This window comes from Leucoraja erinacea, chromosome 9 (genome assembly GCF_028641065.1).
Source record: "Leucoraja erinacea ecotype New England chromosome 9, Leri_hhj_1, whole genome shotgun sequence".
Lineage (NCBI taxonomy): Eukaryota > Metazoa > Chordata > Chondrichthyes > Rajiformes > Rajidae > Leucoraja > Leucoraja erinaceus.
Window position 1 is genome coordinate 53149284 of NC_073385.1, and position 22703 is coordinate 53171986.

At 38.6% G+C, this 22703-nt stretch overlaps 1 protein-coding gene across 3 annotated transcripts in view; it reads left to right on the forward strand.

Annotated features, from left to right (window-relative positions):
- Positions 1–22703, forward strand: part of pcnx1 (pecanex 1) — a 211281-nt gene that overhangs the window by 128445 nt on the left and 60133 nt on the right. For 2 of the 3 annotated variants that reach the window (XM_055640828.1, XM_055640830.1), the window contains 6 exons: positions 5365–5446; positions 9244–9301; positions 11699–11913; positions 14773–14926; positions 15016–15048; positions 19244–19415. In XM_055640828.1, coding sequence (XP_055496803.1) covers positions 5365–5446; positions 9244–9301; positions 11699–11913; positions 14773–14926; positions 15016–15048; positions 19244–19415 — 714 coding nt within the window. The remainder of the gene's footprint in view (positions 1–5364; positions 5447–9243; positions 9302–11698; positions 11914–14772; positions 14927–15015; positions 15049–19243; positions 19416–22703) is intronic. The other variant, XM_055640829.1, reaches the window with a different exon arrangement.

Here is a 22703-nt window from a genome sequence, read left to right on the forward strand (position 1 = left end):
ATTTTGTGTCCACCACTAATTTAGGTTGCAGTTAACCCTGAACCTCAACCCCTTTTTCTTCTCTGTTCTCCATTTATTCTGATTCCCTTAGCATACAAAACTCAGTCCCTAAGATGTGTTTATTTTATGTATTTAAAACTAAAAGATGTGAGTATTTTTGAAAAAGTGCAGGATAACTGAACGGGGTTTCAATTTTTGCAACCAGCTGTATAGATTTGCAACAAGGTTGTTAAAATTCTCTTGATGGACAAGTTCAATCTAAGCTGATAGTGTAGGCTTTTGTTGGTAAGATATAGAATTCTATGTTCTTTAATATGTGAACATATTCTTGTTATTATATTTCTAGTGTTCGTGTCAACTATTTTGCAAACATTACGTTGAATGAAGTACTTCTGCTACATTGTTTGATATTGGTATTGATTATATTGCTTCAAATAACTATTGATTTTGAAATTATGGCAGGAAAGTACATTTACATTGCTTGAATTGTTTATTTCTATCATCTTGACACAAAAAGATGCACTCTTTGGGCTGAAGGGCATGCATTCTAATAACCCCAGCCGATTAATGTATTTTGCTTGTTCTTTTAACATTTTTATATTAAGGTGAACCTGAGAAAATATATTGAAAGGTGTAAATGCCTTGCAATTTTTCAGGTCCCCTTGTCGGTGTACTCTGTATCTGAGATGGATGTAAAATGCTATCAACAAAAATCACCTGAACTTTTAAATGGCTTCGTGCTGCTGTTACTCTTGTTTTTCGAGCATTGCTTTCAAATGCCTTTATGTTAAAAATCATTAGTACAGAAGTGACCATTTACAAAAATTGACTGCATGTGTAAGATGTAATCTAGATACCTGTGTTCCATTAGAGACATCCTCGGAAAAATAATTGAGCTTTGTTGCCAGGTAGAAAGAGATAATTACCACATTAGAGTTAACAACGCAAAAGTTGTTTTAGCTCAATGCATTTAAAAAAACCTGGCCGACCTCTTTGTGTCATTATCTTTTTTCAAGTTTCTGACATTTATACTTTAAATGTACTTTAAATTACTTATATAGCCCAAAATTATGCCAATCTTGTGTTATTGATTGAGAGGGCTATTGCCGTGATGCTTCCTTCGTGAATTGCACTATTTTTTACATGAATGGCCACATTTTTATATATGGAAAGATTGCCCAGAATTTCTAAAGTAAAACTTAACTGACAAGATTATGTGACAGTAGACAAATTAAGTGACAGTGCAGTTAAGTGTCGCCTTAGCACAAAACTAGGAAAGAGGTCTCTTAGCCTCCATACTTAATTATGACATAGATTGAGGTCAGCTGGCACAGAGTTTACGCCAGCGCATGGAACAATTCCTACAAATGTTCACTGTAACTGATTCTCCCAACGTTCCCATTAATTCCAGAAATCATACTGTACATTGGGCAATTTACCCTTGACAGTTAACCAAACAACCCACCTGACTTTCAGATGAGGGTGGTAACTGCAACAGCTGGAGAAAATCCACGCAATCACAGGGAGAATATAAGAATTCCTTACATTCAGCACGGAAGGTTGGGATAGACTCTGGAGTTTAGTTTACTTTAGAGATACAACATGGAAACAGGCCGTTTGGCCCAACGAGTCCACGCCAACCATTGTTCACGCTAGTTCTATGCTATCACACTTACTCATTCACGCTAGTTCTATGCTGTCACACGTTCTCATCCACTTCCTACACAGTCGGGGCAATTTACAGACGCCAATTAACCTGCAAATCCACATGTCTTTGGGATGTGGGAGGAAACTGAAGCACCAGGATGAAACCCACGTGGTCACAGTGAGAACGTGCAAACTCCACAGGTCAGGATTGAACCTGGGTCTCTGGCACTGAGTCAACTGAGATTTTTTTTTCTGGCTGCATTACTTTGCTGTTCCCTTATAGTAATGAAATGGTTCCATTGAATTGTAGCTGTGCTGATCTATTGATCTGATATACTGTTGACAATCATCCTCTGACCAAAACAAGAGTTTATGGTTCAGTTAACTTTCTTGAATTATTATTAGATTATTATCTGAATGGTGTCAAGTTGGGAAAAGGGAAAGTACAAATAAATCTGGGGTCCTTGTTCACCAGTCACTGAGAGTAATCACGCACATATAACATGTAGTGATGAAAGCTAATGGCATGTTGGCCTTCATAACAAGAGGAGTTGTGTATAGGAGCAAAGAGATCCTTCTGCAGTTGTACAGGGCCCAAGTGAGACCACACCTGGAGTATTGGGTGCATTTTTGGTCTCCAAATTTGAGGAGGACATTCTTGCTTTTGAGGGAGTGCAACATAGGTTCAGGAGGTTAATTCCCGGGATGGCGGAACTGAATCCGTGGCAAACTTGTGTACGGCATCCTGAATGACAAGTGAGAAATGAGTTACTCCGGGACGAGCAGCTCACTCTAGTTAAAACCAAGCGTGGCTGTCGGGTTGCTGAGATTGGCAGAGATTAATATGGTTAATCTACACCCAGAGAGTTGTGAATCTGTGGAATTTGCTGCCTCGGAAGACAGTGGAGGCCAATTATCTGGATGCTTTCAAGAGAGAGTTAGATAGAGCTCTTAAAGATAGCAGAGTCAGGGGATATGGTGAGAAGGCAGGAACGGGGTACTGAATGTGGATGATCAGCCATGTTCACAGTGAATGGCAGTGCTGGCTCGAAGGGCTGAATGCCTACTCCTGCACCTATTGTCTATTGTCTTTTGAATGGACTTGAAATAAACTCAAGAGACTATAGTTTTTCTGTTGACTTTCATTTAAAACTTTTGTGTATCTAGGAATTGGTTTAACCCCTCCGTTATAAAGCACTTCATCCACATCTGTGATAAGGTTAACCTGCGAGTAAAGATAAAATTCTGACATCTTTGAAACAACATGTCCAACTAACTACTTTATTTAGGAAGAGTGAAAAGAGTGATGGTCATTTTCATTACTAAATTCCTAGTTCTTAAATTTGCACAGGAAACAAAAGTAAAAAATATCCCCTATTCTAGAATTTAAATTAACCCCAGTTACAGAACTTGATGTGTAGGATGGCACTAGACTACAGATGTTGGTTTAAACCGAACAAAATGCTGGAGTTACTCAACGGTACAGGCAACATCCCTGAATAGAAGGAGAAGGTTAGACCCAGTCTCGACCCGAAACGTCACCCATTCCTTCTCACAGAACTTGAGTCAATTTACTTGCCAATGTTGTTAGCTCCCTTACAGGTCATAGACAACTTGAACTTAATTATGTTTGGTGACAAATAATTTAAATCCTGGACTTGCATTGTTCAGGTTAGTTAAACACTGCTTTTTTCTTCTGATCTGACTTTTTTTGCTGGCACACTACTTTGCAGAATGTCTTTTGTCATCCAAATCCCAGAATGTGACACAGCACCATCAAGGTTCAATGCTGTTTTTCCTATGACTCTTGAAAGGGCAGGTGTAAACCGTAGACAAGTAACGTCCTTAAGTTATGATTTCTTTATTTTTAATGAAATTAATATCCCTAAATTTAAGCATTCATTTCTCATTCAATACACTTCAATAAAATGATATGCTAGTATTGTAATGGCTCTTTGGCAAGATTCTGTGGTTTCAAGGATCTGTATTTCTGCAATTGCAGCTTATTTACTCAATCCTGTTAACTGTCTGGTTTCTTTTCTGCATTTTTTCCATATACTTATTATTTTGATATTCTCTTTTAAACATGTTAAACTTGTGCACACATGACTCTGCTGCATTTAATCATACTTGTTACTTTCTATGTGTAGGCCATTCTTCCATTGACATACATGAGCAGTGACATTTTTGTTGGTGTTTTATGAGACTTTTTATAATGTTTTGAAGATTTCAGACGTATCAAATATCTACATTTATTTGCACAAATTAGCTTTTATTTATCACGTTGGAGGAGAACAAATTCAAGCATTTTACTATCAAGCACAGATTTATTATACCCATTAATAAATTAAGATATTATTATTGAAATCTGTACTATTACTAAAACTCTCATCTTGTCCTCTTCCGGTTTACGTTGTTTTTAAATTTGCGCAAAAACGGTACTCTATATCGCTAGGATTTTTTTGCCACCTTACTCACCATTTCCCTCTGCTCCAAGCACACCAAGTTTTGCTCCGATCGGTGAAATATTACAAAAGTTATTGGTCTGTTATTCGCCGGGACAGCGACCCCTTCCGGAACCCGCTGTCAATCACCGGCGTGGAGAATAAAGCTGAAGGAACGGAGTGTGGGCTGTGTTCCGCGGGCGGGGGCTGCCTGTGTCCGCGGGCGGGGGCTGTGAGTGCGACAGGCGCTGGGGACGAGAGCCACTGAGTTTGGTCGGAACCGGTGCGCCCACAACCACCCCACCCCCACACACCCCTCCCCTACACCCCCCCCCCTCTCCTACACCACCCCCCCTCCCCTACACCCCCCCCCCCCCTACACCCCCCCCCCCTACCTACCCCCCCCCCCTACACCCCCCCTCCCCTACCCCCCCCCCCCCTACACCCCCCCTCCCTACACCACCCCACCCCCCTCCCCTACCCCCCCTCCCCTATACCCCCCCTCCCTAAACTCCTCCCCTATACCCCCCCTCCCCTACAACCCTCCCCTACACTCCCCCTCCCCTACACCCACCCTCCCCTAACCCCCCCCCCCCCCTTCCCCTATACTCCCCTCTAAATACCCCTCACTCCCCCTCCCATAAATGCCCCTCCTCTAAATTCAGTAAGTTGACATCAAGGCACAGCAAATGGGCAAGAAGGTGCTTTTTATTTTGGACGTCTTTGCCAAGTGGTGGTAAGACAGAAGTAACAAAATCTTCAATTGAGCAGTCTATTGATGAGACCACATGAGAAATACTGTGTGCCGTCAGTCTCTATACCTACAGAAAAACTTGTTTTCTTTGAGGATGTGAAATTTGGCTTTCGTAAACTTCTGCTCCTAGGAAGTTATCCTCGGTGGTCAGGCTGTATGACTAGATTATTTTCACGTTTAAAATAATGTAATTGAAACATTAAAGATTCTGGGAGGAGTTGCCAAATGCAAAAAGTTTGTTGATTACACTCTGGAGAATCTGGAACTAAAAAATTGTCATTCAGGACTGAAATTAGTAATTCCTTTGCTGAAGTGGTTGTAAAGCTTTGGATTATTTATCTCTACACTCTGAGATCGATTGAGTTTTGGATGCTAAGGGAATAAGAATATATGGAGAACAGAGAAGAAATAGGGGTTGTGGTTCAGGGTTAACTACAGCCTTAAATTGTTGAGCTGGATGAAGGGGCCACTTGGCCTGCTCCTACTTCTATTTCTTATGCTGTTATGTTCTTGTTCCAGGCAAGTTGTATGAAACAGGGGGCTGCGACATGTCGCTTGTAAACTTCGAAACTGCTGCAAGGAGGACATCAAACAACTTATGGTAAGTAACTTCAGTGGAGAAGAAAAGCACTGTGGTCTCAATGAATCTCTCAAACTCATTGAACCTCTCCACCATTCTTCACTTGGATTACAGATTCTCCTGTTTTTGTCAATTTAAAACAAAATCATTGGTGATGTGTACAGAATTTGATTTTAAGAGATTCTATTCTTGAAACATCTCTGAATGAATTGCTGTTCTGTTTTGTCAATGAACACATTGATCTTAATGGACAGTTCTGACATAAGCAGGAAAAGCTGGTTATCTGAATTGTTGAATTCAGTATTGAATCTTGCATTATGTCCAGCTGAAAGGTGGATGGAGGTGCTGCTTTGCAATTTTACCTGCTTCGTTTGAACAATATTAATGGCTGATGATGGAGATATTTGATTGGGACAGTAGTAAATAAAGTAAATGATTGCTTGAAGCCCACCAATGCAGAATCGGCAAGCTGCACCATGAAGTGATTAACCAGGGTTTATTTTCTTCTCGTAGCTGGCATTGACAGAGTTTGTATCACCCGGCCAAACCTGTTCTACATTATCACACACTTTTCACTTGTTCTTTGCAAGTTTAAGTACCCCTTCATCTCGCTTTTCTACTTTTGGTCGTGGATTAATTCTGTTTTGTTCCACTGATGCTGACTCAGTAACTTCAGCATATCATTTTTATTTCTGATTCCTCATATTGGAAGTGATTTTCTTATCAGTAACTGCAGTTTCCTGTTTCACTTGTTTCAGTGTCATGCCAGAATTAAATTGTGTACATTTCCAGGGGATCCAGCCTGCAATTTTCTGGTCACATTACCAAAATTTGTGGATTTTATTCACTGAATTGGAAATCCTGTCTAGACATTTCTGCAAAAGTTAGTATTGCTGTGTCTCTATTCTAGGGACCCCAGTTTGATCTGATGTCGGGTGCTATTTGAACGGAGTTTGTACATTCACTCCGTGAAATTGTGTCGTTCAAATACCCTGGTTTCCTCCGAAAGGTGTTTGCAGATGGCAACTGTAACTGACTCATTGGTGGTGGTTAAAGGCAAAAAGAATCAAAGGGGAGGTCATAGTGTGAGAGAAAATAAGTTAGATAGATATAAGGAAGAAAAAGGAGGGGGATGAAAATAATGGGATTGCTCCTTTTGGAGCTAACATGGATTCAGTGTGTCAAATGGCTTCCTCCTTTGGTGTTCCAAGTATTAGAACATGTGGATAGTGGGAGGTTATATAACCCTTTGATACATACCAGTTAGATTCTGACTGATCAACGCTTCACTTTTTTCTGCCTTACCTTCATTTCCTATTGCATAATTAAAAAAATTGCAATCTCACTCCTGAAGATGTCTCGATTGCCCCAGCAAACTCAATCTTTTACCACAATGCTAGATTCCTGTGCACTTTACATGGAGAGAAAAGTTTTCTGATGCAGTTAAAAATGATCCACCTTTAACTTTAACTTTACATACTCTAGTTCTGAGCTTCTTCACCAGAGGAGATACATACTTGTATGTATCCTGTTGAATCTGTTTCCAATTGTCATAGACAGTAGGTGCAGCAGTAGGCCATTCGGCCCTTCGAGCCAGCACCGCCATTCAATGTGATTATGGCTGATCCCCAATCAGTACCCCGTTCCTGCCTTCTCCCCATATCCCCTGACTCCGCTATTTTTAAGAGCCCTATCTAGCTCTCTCTTGAAAGCATCCAGAGAACCCGCCCCCACTGCCGTCTGAGGCAGAGAATTCCACAGACTCACCACTCTCTGTGAGAAAAAGTGTTTCCGTTCTAAATGGCTTACTCCTTATTCTTAAACTGTGGCCCCTGGTTCTGGACTTCCCCCAACATTGGGAACATGTTTCCTGCCTCTCGCATGTCCAAACCCTTAACAATCTTACATGTTTCAATGAGACCCTCTCATCCTTCTAAACTCCAGAGTGTACAAGCCCAGCTGCTCCATTCTCTCAGCATATGACAGTCCCGCCATCCCAGGAATAAACCTTGTAAACCTATGCTGCACTCCCTCAATAGCAAGAATGTCCTTCCTCAACTTAGGGGACCAAAACTGTACACAATACTCCAGGTGTGGTCTCACTAGGGCTCTGTACAACTGCAGAAGGACCTCTTTGCTCCTATATTCGATTACTCTTGTTATAAAGGCCAACATGCCATTCGCTTTCTTCACTGCTTGCTGTACCTGCATGCTTACTTTCATAGACTGATGTACAAGGACCCCTAGATCCCCTTGTACTTCCCCTTTTCCCAACTTGATGCCATTTAGATAGTAATCTGCCTTCCTGTTTTTGCTACCAAAGTAGATAACCTCACATTTATCCGCATTAAACTTCATCTGCCATGCATCTGCCCACTCCCCCAACCTGTCCAAGTCACCCTGCACTCTCATAGCATCCTCCTCACAGTTCACACTGCCGCCCAGCTTTGTGTCATCTGCAAATTTGCTAATGTGCTAATGTTACTTTGAAATCTGCAAATTTGCTAATGTTACTTTGACTCTCAACTAGGGGATTTACATACCACGATTATACAATGTCCTCATCATTTATCATTTTAAACTTTGGCAACATACTAATGTATCTGCATTGTGCTTCCTCAATAGCCAACGTATCTTTCCTGCAAAATGGTGCTTTAATTAATTGCAGTAGTCCTGATGTAACTGACCAAGGTTCTGTGAAATAAAGGTTTCATTTCTTCATTTATGTTCTCCAATTCTATGGAGCTAGAAGCTAATATTTATTGCCAATCTTTGTCTTGTACTTTGTACACTTGGGATTGCTCTCTTCAGCACTGTCGGAAATGAATTGTCAAAATCATTTAACAATATGATGTTGATGAAATCACAGTTAAGCTCCACTTTATCCTTATCCAATTTTGACACATTTTCCCAGAAGGCTTGCTGGATTGATAATGATTAAGTACATAAACTCCAGATTTTTTTTTCCTGTTGGTATTCCAAGATAGTTCACATGAATAGAAGTTAAACCAATTCTGCTCTGAGTCATAGAGCCATACAGCTTAGAAATAGGCCCTTCGGCCCAACTTGCTCGTACCAACAAATTTATTTTGCTGGTAGAAGTAACATATATGGCATTGGAGGCAAGTGACCAAACTGAAAGCTTTTAAATCCTTTTAAAATTATTTATTATTGTAGCATATAATTTTCTATTGAATGGAAGAATCACACAGTTCCTCCAACCACTGTGTTGGTGTAGTGTTGTAACTCGACTAATCTCAACAGTGGGGCAGAACAGATGGGTTGCTTGTTTTTCCATTAAATGAGAAATAGTTCAGAGGTAACATGTTCTTGTTAGAAATGAAGATCTGCTGGTCGAAGTAAAAACTGCTGTGATGGGAACCATGTTTAAATCACTTTGTCACCTGAACCTGAATGTATTTTTCAATTTGTGGAATATTGCTTGAAGTTGTGTCCAGTGCTATTTGTTTTAAAAGCAGCAATATAGGTCAGGGCAATAGTGATGTTTTTTAATAATGCTATTCCTCAATTGAAGCTTAGGTTGTGTTATTTATAGCTGAAGGAATGCTCAGCATTTCAGCTGCAAATTGTTAACGTGACATCCTCTGATGATTACAATCTTATCTTTTTTGAAACACGTATGTTATTTATAGTGTTGTCCAAGATTAAAAAGGGTTATAAAATGAAAGTCACCTTCGATACTGACCATTTCAAAATATAATTTGTGATCCTCTTAACCAGTTGCAAAGCAAGTAGGATTTATGGCTTTCATGAACTAAAGTGCAATTTTGTTTCCAACCACTCTCTCCCCTTTGCAGGGACACAGATTCCCATCTATCAAGCTCTACCTCAGTTAGATTTTATCCACATGATCTGGTATGTATTCGATATAAAGTTGTGGTATTTTGGAATCTGTTTGAAATCTATGATTATGGACGATGCAGAAAAGAAAATACTAAAATATTGCAATCTGGTTATCTTGTTGTGATACAAAAATATTTAAAACTTGAGTTTGATCAATCAATGAGATATACATGTTTATTTGTATATAGCATTTTCTGAATACTTGTGCTTGGATGTGCAATAAATGTTGCTCTGTTGGGCGTAGATTTAAATGCTAAGTAAGGCCAGTCCTAAACGAATAATCGACCTCAAATCAAATAAATGTGTGTTAGAAGTCTTGAAAACAATTTATATTTTCATTTTTTATTATCAACAATATAAAAGAGTTAAGAGACTAAATGTAGAAACAGTAAACCCTGACTGAAATAAAGATTGTTAAATTACACATTTGATATTGTTTAATTATAGTTTGTGATTACTGCTAATAAGCAAATTGTACTTCCTGTTTGACATCACTGAATCGACTATAAAGCCATATTTAATTGCCAAGTTTCTTTGAAAACATTTACAACACAGTCTAGAAATTGTCAGACTCAAGATAATATATTTTATTTTAATAAATAATCAAGCAAAATGCGCAAATATGGAATTTCAAGATAATTCAAAATGAAAAATCCATTTGTTGAACATCAGCCTTGGATTGGAAAATAGTTCAGAATAAAATGCCTTCTTTGCTTGAACATATTAGTTTGGCACAAAATGGCATTCCCAATAATTAAATGTGCAACATCAAACAATCTGCTGGAAGAAGACAGTGGCTGAACAGCATCCATAAAGGGAAATGGACAGTCAAAGTTTTGGGTTGGGACCCTTCATTGAGATTGAAAGAGAAGAGGGCGGTAGTTAGTATAAAGAGGTGTGGAGGCAATCTGGGCAATAGTTCTCTTTCTGAGGTGGCACAGTGGCACAGCAGTATTGCTGCCTTACAGTGCCGGAGACCTGGGTTTGATCCTGACAATAGGTGCTGTCTGAACGGAGCTTCCACGTTCTCCCTGTGACCGCGTGGGTTTCCTCTGGGTGCTCTGGATCTTCCCACTCTCCAAAGACGTGCAGGTTTGTAAGTTAATTCTTGTAAGTCCAGAATTGGGTGGTCACAGTTTAAGGATAAGAGGGAAGTCTTTAGGACCGAGATGAGAAAATCATTTTTTACACAGATAGTGGTGAATCTGTGGAATTCTCTGCCACAGAAGGTAGTTGACGCCAGGTCATTGGCTATATTTAAGAAGGAGTTAGATGTGGCCCTTGTAGCTAAAGGGATCAGGGGGTATGTAGAGAAGTCAGGGATGGGATACTGAGTTGGATGATCAGCCATGATCATATCGAATGGCGGTGCAGGCTCGAAGGGCCGAATGGCTTACTCCTGCTATTTTCTATGTTTCTATGTTAATTGGCTTTGTAAATTTTAAATGGTCCAGAGTGTTTTGGATAGTGCAGGTACATGGGGTGTATTTCCACGCAGCATCTCTAAAGCTGGTAAAGGATCGATGGGTTCAGCTGAGATGGCTGAGGCTGATGGAATTGAGTGGGGAAGGAAAGAGTCGAAATAACGACAGAAGCTGGGAGGTGATAGGTACAGGGAACCTCGTGCTGCAGATGATGGGATCTGATCGGAAAGGAAGGTGAAGCTTGAAACCAACTCAGACAGGTGGACTGGAAAGATGGGAACAGTAGGAATAAGGGGACCTAGTGGTAGGAGTGTGTAAGTGATGAACAGACGGAGTGGGTTGGATGGGGAAAGAAACTGGGTGATGAGGAGATGGGCAAGAGGGGGTGGGTGTGAACAGAAGGTTGTATGTGATTGGACCAGGGTAGAAAATGAGAAAGAAAAAAGCGCGCAGGGCACAGCGGGAGAGCAAGTTATCTGAAAGTGGAGAATTTGGTGTTCATGCCATCAGGTTGTACAATACACAGGTGGAATACGAGGTGCGTTTGTGTTTGGTCTCACCCTGGCAATGAAGGAGGCTATGGACAGACTGCTTTTGTCTCAGCCTGCTGGCTCCCAATAGACGATAGACAGTAGATGTAAGAGTAGGCCATTCGGGCCTACGAGCCATCATCGCCATTCACTGTGATCATGGCTGATCATCCATAATCAGTACCCTGTTTTTTCAGTATCTCTTAATATTTGCTATCTCCCCATGCTCTTAGTCCAGATGAAGGGTGTCAATCTGAAATGTCTGTCCTTTTCCCTTCGCAGATGCTACCTGACCTGTTTGAATTCCTCCAACAGATTGTTTATTACGCCAGATTCCAGCATCTGCAGTCGCTTGTGACTCAATTAAATGTGCAGGCTTACTTCAAATCAAAAACGCAGTGCAACTTTACACGTTAGCATGTTTCAAGCTCTTCTTTAACTTAACCCACTTACAGTTGTCTCTTCCACAGATTCGGCTGAACAGGTTGTTGACAATGGATCCAGATCTCCTGGAGCAGCAGGACACTGACCTTAGCCCAGACCTACAGGATCACACACAACCACAGGAGCAGGCCCAGAAAATCAAGCACTACTACCGGTTCTGGCTCCTTCCCAAGATATGGATTGGAGTGAACTTTGACCGCCTGACTCTATTGGCTTTATTTGATAGGTATGAGATATAACCAAATGTTCACTCAATGCCACACTTGTATGTTTTTTTACAAAGTAAACATTTAGGACATGGAAAACAGTATTATTTTTATTTTGCCCCCATTTTTAAAATTTATATATTGTTCCACTGTTGCTCTGGTTTATTTGCTCTTCCCAGCAAGTGTCAGCAGTTTATTTATCCATGAAGGTCATCATAGTTCTCAAAAAATGTTGTCAATTGGTATCTATACTCGGGCATCTTCTATATTTAATGGAGAATGGAAACCCTGTCTGACTTGAATTTCAGCGTCCCAAGCCAAGAGACACTGACCATTTGAAAGAGCTCTATCTTTTGTTGGCCCAGAATTTCCCGAGTGAGGTTTTGATAACTCTTTCGCTGCCTATGTTCCATAATTCACCAACTTTTTAGAAGGTGGTGAATTTTAGATTCACCAACTTTTTAGGAGGATGCTCTTGCTGGCCCAGTTGGTCCTTAAATTGGACAGCAAGGATCTGTCGGTTGGCAGATCCTCCAGTGCCATAATGGAATCACGTAGTTGCCCGAGAACAAGCTATGCTCCAATGTTGTCACCTATTAAAGTTGACTACAGCTAAATTCTATTAACATTGAGAAGCATTCACAAAGTCTTTCATAAAAAATAAAACAAACCCAAACCATTAAAAATTATTAATATTAACATAACAGAAGCCACTTTAACATTGAATTGTTTTATCTGGAACTTTTTATGATTGCTAATTATCTAAAATCATACCGTTTTACCTATCTCAAAATGTAATATAGGTTTAAATCAGGGTTTTTTTATTTGCCACAAATCAAAAGAAAGCTCAGTATCAGAGGAAATGAATTGTAAAATATGGTTTATTTGATTTTTCTTTTTCTTTGGCTGATTTCCCCCTCGCCCACCCATCGTGCTGTTCCCATTAAATAAATGAGGTTCTAGATCATCTCCAAGTAAACTTTTGCTTTTCTTTAGATTAATCGCTGAGTATAACAGTGGAGCTTAGATGAGAAATCACTGCTGGAGTCAAGCCAATAAATTTAGAATTCCTTCATTCACACAGGTCCCCAAAGTCCCCAATATCGGTGCTGCGAAATACTGAACTTAAGGTGTTACCAGTGAAATCCAGGCTATTAGCTCATTCTTCATGCTAGGAATTGCACCTAGAACCGACTGCACATGATTGCTAACTATTTTTAATCATGCTCAATATCCAGTTTAAAAAGGAACCCAAAGCAAAACGTCGCCTACCCATTCCCTCCAAAGATGCTAATGGTCCACTAAGTTACTCCAGTATTTAGTGTTTTGCTCAAGATTACAGCATCAGATGTTCCTTATGTCTTCAAAATGTAATGTTTGTTCAAACCAGGAATTGCTATGCAATAAAATTTAAAAAAATTAAAATCTGAAATTCACGGAAATCAATTACAAAGTACAGTTTCTGTTATTTGAATAGTTACAAGTTTTTTGTTATTAAATTCATTGGTTTTAATCTGATTAATATAAATGGTGGAAAGACATTTTCAGACCAACAAAGTGAGCATTCCCATTGTGTGATTTTAAGTCTGTAATGTAATGTTGGATCTCACACTCTGCTGTAATTTAAAGTTTTGTTTCTGTTTATAGGATCAACTTGACCAACCACTGCTAAATAGTGTTTAATTGCTCGTTGCAGGCATCACTAAATAATTGGGTGCATCATTGCTTACAAGCTACAATTTAGAGGAGCACCCTTTGAATTAGAATCGTGTCCATTAGTGCTAGCTCATGAATTCTCTGATTGAGATGATTTTTTTCAGATCTTTAGTGTTTGTTGTATAATGGGCAAGTTGAAATTCTTATGAATACTAAAGCTGTAATTCGGATATTAAACAATCCATTTTTAACCAATACTCTTGTAAGCACAAGTTCAGAAGGTTAGGAAAAAATCATCTGCACTCTGGACCATTGACAGATAGATATATATGTTAATATTTTTGGGCACCTTTATTTTGCAATTTTAAACATTACGATTCCATGTAAGCATCTTTCAGATTATATACTCCCTGCTGTTCATAGTTGAACCATGCAGTCAGTCTCATCTAGATTCTGCATACAGAAGACTGATATCAACAACAGATCAGCTTGAACAGCTTAAAAAAAAAGTGACTTTAACACTAAGCCTTGAAGGTAGATCAATTATTTCAGGCAGAGGATACTGTCAATTGAAAGATCAATAGGTGGCACCAGATTGATACATCTTGCCATTTGGCTTCCATCATAAAAGCATTTTTCATTTACATGTGCGAACAGGTTGCCTGCTCTTCAGGCATTCGGGAACAATATGGAAAGAAAAGGCACCCCTGTCTACTTTCCTACCATCACCTGAATAAACACGATAAAGTGAAATGTTGTTTTAACTTTCACTTTATTTGTTGAAATTTCCAATCGGAATCTGATTATGGGTCAAAGCAATCTTATGAGTCGAGTCTGTAATTTTTAAATTGATGTTTTACAACAGAGTAAGAAAGGAAATAAAGAACTATGTCACGTTCATCATTTAATTTGGCAAATAAAAAAGTTTCACAGGAAATTTAATTGAATCCTGGAGTCAAATCTTCAAAATATATAGGTAACATTTCCTGAATAAGTTGAAACTTGGCTCTATTGATATAGCAAGAAAGCAGTAAGGCAAGAATGAATCTAGAGGTGTTGTGGCATTTGGCTGTATATTTTCCGTTGTTTTTACATTACGTAACAATTTACATAATTCAGTGTGATGTTCCCACGTGAAGCAGATCAGTTCCACTTTCAAACTCTGCTTAATTTAGAGTTACTTTCCAAAACATCCTGGAATAATTATTCTGATTTGTCCTTAGGAATCGTGAAATCATGGAGAATGTTTTGGCCATTGTTTTGGCGATTCTTGTTGCCTTCCTTGGATCTGTTTTGTTAATTGATGGATTCTTTAAAGACATTTGGGTCTTCCAGTTTTGCCTGGTTATTGCCAGCTGTCAATATTCACTTCTGAAGGTATGTGTTTTATTGGTGACGAATATTAGATGAAAAAATACCAATAAATCATGAAATAAATTACAATTTTCTTAATTTCTTTTTATTAGAGTGTCCAACCTGACTCTTCCTCTCCAAGACATGTAAGTTTAACTAATTGTTTTTTTGACAAGTTTTTCAAGTTACTAACAAGCACTGATTTAGTATGATGCATTTGATTGAGGAAACAATACAGGTAGTTCTGCTATTACATAATAGCACAAATTAACCTCATTCAATAGATATCTGTATTGCAAAAACAATTGTGTCAATGGGGATAAGAGGTTAGGGGTTAGAGAGATACATTCTCACGATAGCAAAGTTATTTTTCCTGCAGCATTTTCAAAAGTAAAGGTCTTTTCAATAACACTAAGTTTTATTTGTTTTTTACAAGCTAAAAATACTAAAGGCTGTATGTTAAATTGTTCAATAGTTTTGGTGCGCAAGTATCAATAGAAGCAATCGATTGTCAATTTCATTGACTGCCTGTAATTAAAATACTGGATGTGTTTTTAAGAAATGACGGTGTTTGATTACCACGGAGAGGTTACGTGAAAATAGGTTTTCTTCCCCCAATATTTATTAAAATGGCAGCCTTTTTTTTTTGCTGCATGTCAATTTCCAAAGTACCTTTTAGATGTTCAATGTTGCACAAACGGAATAAAAGTATAAATAATTCACACCCAACAATTAACTCGTTCAATCAAAACACAATGTTGGAGTAACTCAGTGGGTCAGACAGTGTCTGTGGAGGGAATGGAAAGATGATGTTTTGTGTCAGACCTCTTCTTCATTTTGGTTGTCATTCTGAACATGGTGGTTTAAATATTATTACTTTTGAACAGATCATGCCATGGTGAGCTAATTATAAATTAAATAATTAAAGCAGCATATAATTTCTTTTTAATCACAAAATCAGAAAAAAACAATGTTCTGATTAAAAAATAGAATATGCTCTAGAATATTTTAAATATTATTTCAGATCAGAACTATTTATTTTCATCACTATTACATGACTAAGTAATTTAATTATGTACTTTTAAGACGTTGTGCAGCATGCAAGAAATCAATGTGGTAAGAATATTTTTAACCCTGTGAAAAATGTAATCTCACAGAACAGCCATATTTTAATCATTCCTCCATCACTTTCCCTTCAAAATGTTTTTTAATGGCTGGCATTCAAACTACATTCTTCTATGTTCTGCTATGTCCTCGTATACAGCCTGACTTATGTACCTGAATTTCTTCATCGTAAGTGTCACTGTCAGCTTCCTACCTTCTGGATCAAACTAGGGTGCTCATTCTGATCTGTACAGATCTCAAAGTTTGTTGTTCACCACTGCATCAGGGAGTAAACCAAACCTCTAACTCGAAGAGAAAATTTTGGCCACTCGCAGCCAAGAGCAACAGACAGAATAGGCAAGAGCACTGGCCTGCATGGCAAACTTTCCCAAAGTGCAGCCATTCATGGACTGTACTCGTGCATTGCAACGTCTTACAGGACTGTCTTGAGCTACTTTTCAACCCCTCTCTCTGTTATCGAAGCATCCATTCATTCAGTAACAATACTCTTGCTTGGGTAGAAGGGTGGTGTTAGTTTTTTTTAAAATACATGTTTTTAGTGTTCTTTAGCTTTTTTTATGTGAGGGGTGGGGGAAACTTTCTCTAATCTCAATGGAGATATGATATTTTTTCCGTATCATATCTGCGTCCGCACTGCGTCCTAACATCGAAGAGTTGACGGCCTTTGCTGGAGACCGATTTCGAGAGCTTCACCGCCGGAGCCCGCGATTCATTTGCCAGAGATTAACCCCGGAGCTCAAACCGTGGGTGCTTGTGGACTTTAACATCACGGAGCCCGCGGTCTCTGGTCAGAGAGCTACATCAGGAACTACGCGGGAGTTTCGATCGCCCCGATGCAGGAGCTTCGACCGACGGCTGCGGGAGCTTTGATCGCCCCGACGGATGGTTCAACTGCCCCGACCACTTGAGAAATAGAGGAAGAAGATTAGACTTTTTTGCCTTTCACCATAGTGAGGAATGTGGGGAATCTGCTGTGGCGGATGTTTATGTTAACTTTTATGCATTTGTGTTTCTTGTTGCTTTTTTTGTTGTTGCTTTTTTGGCTGTATGGTAATTTGCATATACTGTACCTTAATTGGTACATGTGCCAATAAAAGACCATTGAAACCTTTAACCTACATTGATCACTCAAACCATACTGCCGATTAAATGTCGTAACTGGTTATCTATTACATGGCTTTTTGTGCCAAACTGATTTCTACTTTTCTAATATTAAAGCAATTATAACAAGTGACATAATTACAAAGTATCTTTATGTATTGTGAGAATGTTAAAGATATTATGGAAATGCCTGTTTCTGTTTCTCTTTATAAACTTTTCGACATAGAAAGCAAAGGTACAAGGTTCATATGCACATGGTGAAAAGTTGAGAACATTCTAATTATTCTTACATTTATACCCGCATAAATACATGAACACAAATATAAATGAAGGATTTAAAAAATAAACTTTTTAGGAACACAATTTAATTAAGAAACTGAAATGCAATTGCACACCACACTGGAGGTATTCCTTATGTTTCGGGTCCAGTTAAAACTTGTGCAATAGCGCAATGTCTTAAGGATTCAGGTTCAAACTTCTATACAGGTATTCTGTTTCTGTATTTAAACATTATTTCTGCAAACCATTTAAATATTCTGTCCAATCATTGAGTTATTTTTACAGTGGTAGCTGGTTCCATCTATCAAAGTAAATGTTGAAATCCTTGGCAGTGGGCTTTGATCTACACGAATGCTTAAATTTTGTCAATGTCATGTGACAGAAAAGATGAAACCCATAGCATTAAGCAATGTTGGTCACCACTATGTTGATCTCTTGGTTCCCACAAACAACTGCACAGAAAGTTGTTTTATCACTTTGTACCAAACTGGGAATCATGCGGCGGTAAGTCTTAGGATTTCTAATGCAGGACTAAAAATGTAATTGGAAGGCACTGTTGAGGTTGGAACAGGTTAAACAGTTTTGCTTTGCATCTAAACCAGATATACCAAATGCTTGGGTATTTAGATTGCAATTTGCTATATTACACATGACCTAAGATTTATTTCCCAATCTTGTGCTGACTGTTGTCTGCATTCTCGTGGGGATCCCTCCTAGGCTTGTCTGAAAGATTTGATAAAGTAGTGTGCAATCGCCTAATGTGCTCTGGGCAAATTATTGTGTCTTTAGGCAGTATCTCCTGATCTAAGGTGATGAATTCATCCTTTTCCTGGAACATGACTAACTAATATCCAATCATTGTCATAGAGTTATATGGTACAGAAGTGCTTTAACAAAACCAAGCTGCGAGAGGTACTCAGTGAGTTACTCCAGCATTTTGTGTCTACCTTTAAAGAACAAGGTAGTGGGTACATGCTTTTTGAAGATCACCAACTTTGTGTATTTTGAACTGGGAACCAACTTGTCGAAACAACCGCCTATTTTATCGCATATATGCTAATTTTACCAACCCCCCAATTTTACCCAGTATTTCATGAGAGCATACCGATGCCTTAGTCGACGTCTGAGAATTTCCGCATCATCCATGCCTGCTAACTGGCATGGTTGCTGGCTGGGATTGAACACTGTCTGTTATTTTCATTAGTCTGTCCCCAAAACAAGAGTAACAACAGAAATATTGTCACCAGACCAGACATCTCAAAGAATCACAGAACTCAGATACCATACTTGACAGTCTAGATGTTCATGCAGCAATTTAAGTCATCATATAATTTAACAATAGGTCATAATATTTTCATATTATTCACAGTGACACTTTGCAACAAGCGTCCATATTTTGCTGTGTTATTATTGCAAATTATTGACGATCTTGTGTGTACATTTATGCGCCTCTCTGGCTGTAGCTCTTTAGTTTTCCTTTTGTTTTCCAAGCATACAAAAGCCCAGAATTTGGAAACATTTCTCTATCAAATATATACCATGCTAATTATTATGCCCTTGCACATACGAATGATTCGTGCATTTAGAACACTGAGCACCTATAGCCATCTGTGGATTCTGCTCATGTCTGGAAGCCCTTGTGCACTCCATGGTAAAAAGAGAAGAAAGCTGGAAGTACCCTGCAGGTTTTGTGCATTTTCTTGTGTTGGGCACAGTGTGATTACAACCAGATGATATTGGCTTTGCATTCTGTGGGCAGAGTTATGTTTAAGAACAGTACTGCAGAATAACCTTTGTCTTCAGTTAAATGACATTCAATCTTTTGCTTTCTTGTAGGGTCATAATCGGATTATCGCCTACAGCAGGCCTGTCTATTTCTGCATATGCTGTTGCTTGATCTGGCTGTTGGATTATGGAAATAAACATACATCAGCAACAAGATTTAAGTTGTATGGAGTAGCTTTTACCAGCCCTTTACTTTTGGCTTCTGCCAGGGATCTTGTCATGGGTAAGGAGTGGTGTGTCAAAAGATTATTAGGATTTAGAAACAGAACCACTTTTAATCTATTACAATTATTTTTAAAGGGTTTATTAAGTGAAGGCTGTTAAAGATTCAATTAATTAATCTACCAACTGGTCCTTTCAACCATCAAAAATATGCTTTTTGTTTATATTTTGTGAATTAATTGGCAACTTGTTCATCAGTATGAAATGGTGTTGATTGAGTGCACACTTTTTATATCGTTTATTTTCAGAAATGTTAAAGATTTATGCCGAACAAAAATAACGCATAAAAAAACGTGAAATTGTAATTGTTCTCAAAGGGGACATTATAAAACTGAATATTGATCTATGAAACTTTAAATGATTGTTTTTCTCTAGCTTGTAAGCATCTGTATGCCTCACACACTGTAGTTGAAAAAGATTATAATATACTTTGTTACAGTGAGAGAACAGCTCGGTCAAGTTTTGAAGCAGGTGCATTTATTTAGTATGATTCACTAATTTTGCTAATAATTCATTTGGCAGAAAAGGTTGGATTTTGAATTAGGCCTATGCAGAAATGCATATTTCCACGTCATAAGCTGTTTTAATATTGACACAAATTGCACAACGCACTCCATCAATTAATAGATGGCATACATAGAATGGCCTCATATATGATATATCAATAAAAATGTTCCAGTTTAACCTTATTACTTTTATTATGGTATTTCAGAGGGTTTGTGTTCCTAAAGAATTGTCCATACCACAATTTTCCATAATGCAACCTTTGCCCATGAATCCCATGTTAGAAGTGAATGTATTCCTCTGGGATGTTTTCTATCATGTTAAAACATGGTATTTGCATTATCAACATGACCCACCACAATTCTTTAAAAACTGAGGCTTGGGAAAGGATGAGACTCCTGGATGAGGAAAGGACTCAGTAAGTGGGTATATTGCATAAAGGATGGGATTGGAGGACTCGAGTGCATGAGTGAAAGGTGCTGTACAAGGAGTTCAAGGGGTGGGGGGCTAGGGCTAGTGGGTTAAAATGCCTTGACTTAGTAGAAGTGGAGTAAGGACTGAGGGATTAGATGATGGAGCCAATGTAAAAGCTGGCTGAGGCTGAGGCAGGCCTTCACAAACATGTCACCATTAACGTCTCTCAGATAAAATGTTGCACAATGCTGTCTGTATACACACGCACACGCACACACACCCACACACACAATATATATTTTATATATCTATATATATATATTTTTTTTTTTTGTGATGAGTTTCAGGAGCTATTATCTTGAGCAACTCAGTTTATGTAGAATACACTGGAGCACAATGCTACTCACTCGGAGAAAGGGAGACTGATGCTACTCACTAGGAACAGGCAGTCAATGTAAAATGCCCCCTAACTGAGGAGGTAATATCTGAGTAAAATTTAAAGTAATGGATGAAATTCAAATATTCATCATAAATGCAGAAGATAGACTTGCATTACCAACTTGGTTCTTGACTTTTTTTGTCAGTATAGAATTGAACAGTAACCAGATGTTATGTTTGAAATGGATCATTTGTTTAGGTACAGCTTAATTTGCGACATATTCTAATAAGAAACCTGCTGGTTTACAGGAACAATATAGACTGAGGTTGCCGCTTTGTAGCCACGGTTCTTAGTCACCATTACAGGAATAGGAAATGTAAGTACTTTAGACAAAAGCTGTAGTGAGTAAATCCAGTATTGTAACATTCCTTAATAGCTATTGTTTAGGAATTTTTTTAATGAATGTAAACCTTGGAGGTTTATTGACATTATTAAATAGATTTTCTTTTGTGCTGAACTGAACCCTGTTAATAAGGCGCAAAATGTTGGTTCACTATCTTCTCATATTATGAGATTTGATTTGTTGCTCCTGAGTTAAACTAAACTGAAATATTTTTTTTTTCTAAGGCAGGTAAGTCAGTAATTGTCATTTGAAAGGTTCTAATCATTGTAAACATGAAGTTAAAAGTATTTTCCATAACCGAGTTGCAATTATATGACATTCAGCAATTCATCCATAAGCGTTCATTTTCCTGGATCACAATGACTATGAAGAAAGAAAAATTGAGTCAGGAATTTAGGGAAATGTGTTGAAATTGCTGGTGGTACCAAAGTAGTTCAATAAATAAAAATATGAGAGGAAAGGGGGAAAAAAAAGTGTGGGGGGGGGGGGGGGGGGGGGGGGGGGGGGGGGGGGGGGGGGGGGGGGGGGGGGGGTGGGGGGGGGGGGGGGGGGGGGGGGGGGGGGGGGGGGGGTTAGAGGGGGGGGGGGGGGGGGGGGGGGGGGGGGGAGGGGGGATTTTTTTTTACGATGGGTAGATTTGGAGAGAGACCTCCCACTATTGTTTCTAGTAGTGGGAGAGTCTTAAGAACAGAGGGCACAGCTTCAGAATAAAAGGGTGAACATTTAGAATGGAGATAAGGAGGAATTTCCTTGAGGAGTGAATCTGTGGAATTTATTGCCAAAGATTAGTCTGGAGGGCAAATCATTGAGTATTTTTAAAGCTGTGATTGATAGGTCCTTGAGGAGTAAGGCCAATGTTGTGGGGCGAAGACCTGATCTTACAATGTCGATAGTAAAACGTAAAGTCATTACATCATAAGAAGGCATAAAATCTTTTATTTTCTATTGATAAACATTAAGGATAAAAGTACAGAAATAATGTTCCCCTCCAAATTATTACCGTGTTGTTGGGGTGATATTTTGTGCCAGGTGCTCCAAAATGGGAAAGGTGACAGTACTGCATAGAATCATCTCCCGCATGGGTATTCGGTTTGAAGGATTAAATTATGAAGAAAGACTCGAATTTTAGCATTTTTTTAACAGAAGAAGAGAAGCTAAGGATGACTCCTTTTTTAATAAGTTTCAGTTTTATGAAGGATTGAAGCCAAGATTGTGGCCACAGTGAGAAGAAATCTGATGTGTGCAAGATGATAGCAAAATGATACAAATATAGGACTAGAAAATAATTGTTTCATATAGTGACTGATTGAACAATGACTTCTCGACATCAAATATTATTGAATTAGAGATTAATTTATTCTATTATTAAATGATTGTTTAAAAAAGCATATATTGAAAGCAATATTGAAAGGGAGAATTGCGATGAGTAGAATTGGAGAAGAATAGTAGCATAGATTCAAGAAATGAAATGAAATAGATCCAGTGTCAGTAATTGTTCCAGTAAAATGTGACTCCTTTATGATCAACACGACTTCATCTGGGTAGTATTACAATTATTAGTGACAATATTGGTATCTGATGCCATTGTG